Source organism: Poecilia latipinna, unplaced genomic scaffold (assembly GCF_001443285.1).
Source record: "Poecilia latipinna isolate Pla-1442-1.1 unplaced genomic scaffold, P_latipinna-1.0 Scaffold7032, whole genome shotgun sequence".
NCBI lineage: Eukaryota > Metazoa > Chordata > Actinopteri > Cyprinodontiformes > Poeciliidae > Poecilia > Poecilia latipinna.
This window is the reverse complement of record NW_015119648.1, coordinates 1-2,525: the sequence shown is the minus strand read 5'-3', so window position 1 is coordinate 2,525 and position 2,525 is coordinate 1. Positions and strand designations below refer to the sequence as shown.

General features: G+C 36.9%; 1 protein-coding gene across 1 annotated transcript; it reads right to left on the bottom strand.

The window, feature by feature from the left end:
* Positions 1-126: 126 nt before the first annotated feature.
* Positions 127-2,518, bottom strand: LOC106944134 (perforin-1-like). The gene is made up of 3 exons (XM_015027375.1): positions 1,449-2,518; positions 1,266-1,359; positions 127-462 (listed from the first exon to the last, which is right to left on the bottom strand). The coding sequence occupies exons 1-3, from the start codon at positions 2,039-2,041 to the stop codon at positions 253-255; spliced, it is 897 nt and encodes a 298-aa protein (XP_014882861.1). The 5' UTR covers positions 2,042-2,518; the 3' UTR covers positions 127-252.
* Positions 2,519-2,525: the final 7 nt, after the last annotated feature.

Genomic DNA, 2,525 nt, shown 5'->3' with positions numbered 1-2,525 from the left:
AGTCAACAACTTGTAGCAGTTTCAAAATTTTATTGTCATTAAAGGGAACACACTTTCTGGTTGTATATATTAAAGCATAGTTATTTCTTGTGATTAAATGTTACACAAAATCTTTACTTTTTTGTCATTGTATGAGAAATACATATGTGGCTAGGTCTTTAATGAAGTTGAGCAATTATGTTTAAATTGTGAGTTTCTACCAGATTTAGTGAGTTATGTGATGAAATGAAATGCTACACCAATCTCATGTAACTAAGGAGATGGTTTATAATGGCTGCACTTTTCTCCAGTCAGATACGGGTCACATTTCAGTGTATAGTTAACCTGAACGTTTCCAAGCTTTCCTTTGCACGTGAAAGTGTGAGTGCCAGGGCTCAGGTACTTTGCGCACTGTACGAGAAGGTCGTCATATTTCGAGTCCTGATCCCAAACCTCAATCTTCAATTCCAGGCTTGTGTCAACCTTCATGAGAAAATTTGAATGGAGGATCATTCAGATGCATATTTTCCCATTCATAGTCAAATCATTTAGGTGATATAGAAAATAAAACTGTTTTCCACGCATCTGAGAAGTTGATAAATGCAGAGTAATGTTAGCCAAAACACAACAGCACAAGATATGAAGTACATCAGCTAGGCTGTGTCTGTTTACACAATATATGTGTAAAATGGTTTCTGTTCAAATATTTTCAGATTTTTTTCTGCTTTTAATTTTATTTGTACTCGAACATAAACACCATGAAATGTGCATGGTCTATTCAAGTAAAACCAAATACTTTTTCATGCAGGTGCTGACCCAGTATCCCAAAACATAAAGAGTCTGCAGCCTGGCTTGGATCTAGAAATGGAGTTGATTGTCCATTCCCCAAGTTCAGAATATGCAGTTTGTCTGCATTACATATCATTTTATACTTTGATTTGTCTTATTTGATTTATTTATTTATTTCAAACAGGTTTTTAAAAATAAAAACTAAGCAATCAGTAAGACAGAGAAAAGAATTGGGAGAAAAGTTTTTACTTTGACATTGAAGGTTCATTTCGTACATTTGTTGTTTGGAAAGCCAAGTTTTTATGCTCATGATTAATTTGTAAGAGCAATAAGAGAGGGTCAGCACTTCCTGTCTCAACAACAGGTTAAGCAGAGCAGTGAGTGTGGGAGCCGCATGTCCACAGACACCCAGGTTGGTTCTGAGAACCGAAACAAGAACGAGTCGGGCCTAAAGGGAGGTGCTCTTTTCTTGTTATTGTGGCTGCTGGTTTACTGACCTTGCCAAAAAGAAACCAAGCATTCCACCACGGATTATTGGATTCGATGACTTGGGTCTTGCGTTGTATGGAACCATAGTAGATCTTGGCATAGCTGTGAACAAAAGAGGAGCCATATAAAAGGTGTGCTCATCAGGTTCCATAAGGTCTTTGTTTTTTTTTTTTACCTTTGCTTCAACCCACCCATCAGTTTTTCCAATGACATCTCCATATAGATTCCAGCCTTGAACAATGCTCACTGCTAGAGTTCCCCTTGAGGCGTGCAGAGGGCAACAGTTAGAGGACAAATCAGGAGTAGATCCCTCACAGTGTGGCTCTTCGGGTGATTTCTTCAAAGCATTGTCCTTCAAATACTGCTCAATAGCAGCTTTCACTGCTGCCTTTAGGAGCTCATTCGGCATGAGATGATAGAGAGATCGAAGGGAGTACGAAACAACATCTGGATGTTCTTTCAGGCTCTTTAGCCACTTCATGAAGCCCATGGAATCATTTTGGGAAATTGAAAACTCCCCCAACCAACCATTTCCTCCTGAAACCTCTGTGAAGTGCTGGTGGAGACCAGAGCTGAAGTTAGTGGCAACATCCTGGTTTTTTAGGACACTAATGCAAGAATTCGGGACACTAGAGAGTTTCATCTTCCCCAAGCCAACAGCAACACCCATAGATAAACAGGTGTGGATCTGGGTGAAAGAACAGCACAGAGATTTTTTGAAAAGCTGCTTTACACCAGATATTTGCATAAAGACCCAGACACAAGCAGAGAAGAATATGTTCATGTAGAAATTCTTGGAAATTAAAATGGACAAAAACAAAAAACAAAAAAAAATCACATCTAGAAATACTTAAAGTAGGTTATTGGAAGTGATGAACTTCGTATTTATGAAGCTTCATGTATTTAGTAATAACAGTGGTAATGAAAGTAGTTTTAAATTCTTGCTGGTACTATGACGAAAATCATCTGTGCCTCATTGTGCAAATCAAAACAAATAAAAACATTAATGTTTTACTGTACTGTTGCATACCTGTATGGATAACACAGAAACTAGAAACACTTCACAATGGGAAAAATATATATATTCTGCCATACAGGGTGGACAGTAGTTACATTTATATCTATTGATGTATTTACAATTTGTCTAAATTGTCCTTTAAATTGTTTACAAAACCTGAACTTTACTTTTACTTGAATTTGTTTTGATTAAATTTACTCACTTACATTTGAAGTCATATCCATTAATGAGTAAAAATGTTGGAAAATAA

What these genes read in the sequence shown, in the direction of transcription:
- LOC106944134 (XM_015027375.1), bottom strand. Translation starts at nt 2,041, where the DNA reads ATGAACATATTCTTCTCTGCTTGTGTCTGGGTCTTTATGCAAATATCT. An exon ending in GTCATTGGAAAAACTGATGG is followed by an intron (nt 1,360 to 1,448) that starts GTGGGTTGAAGC and finishes TTTTGTTCACAG; the next exon opens with CTATGCCAAGATCTACTATG. An exon ending in CTTGGTTTCTTTTTGGCAAG is followed by an intron (nt 463 to 1,265) that starts GTCAGTAAACCA and finishes TTTCTCATGAAG; the next exon opens with GTTGACACAAGCCTGGAATT.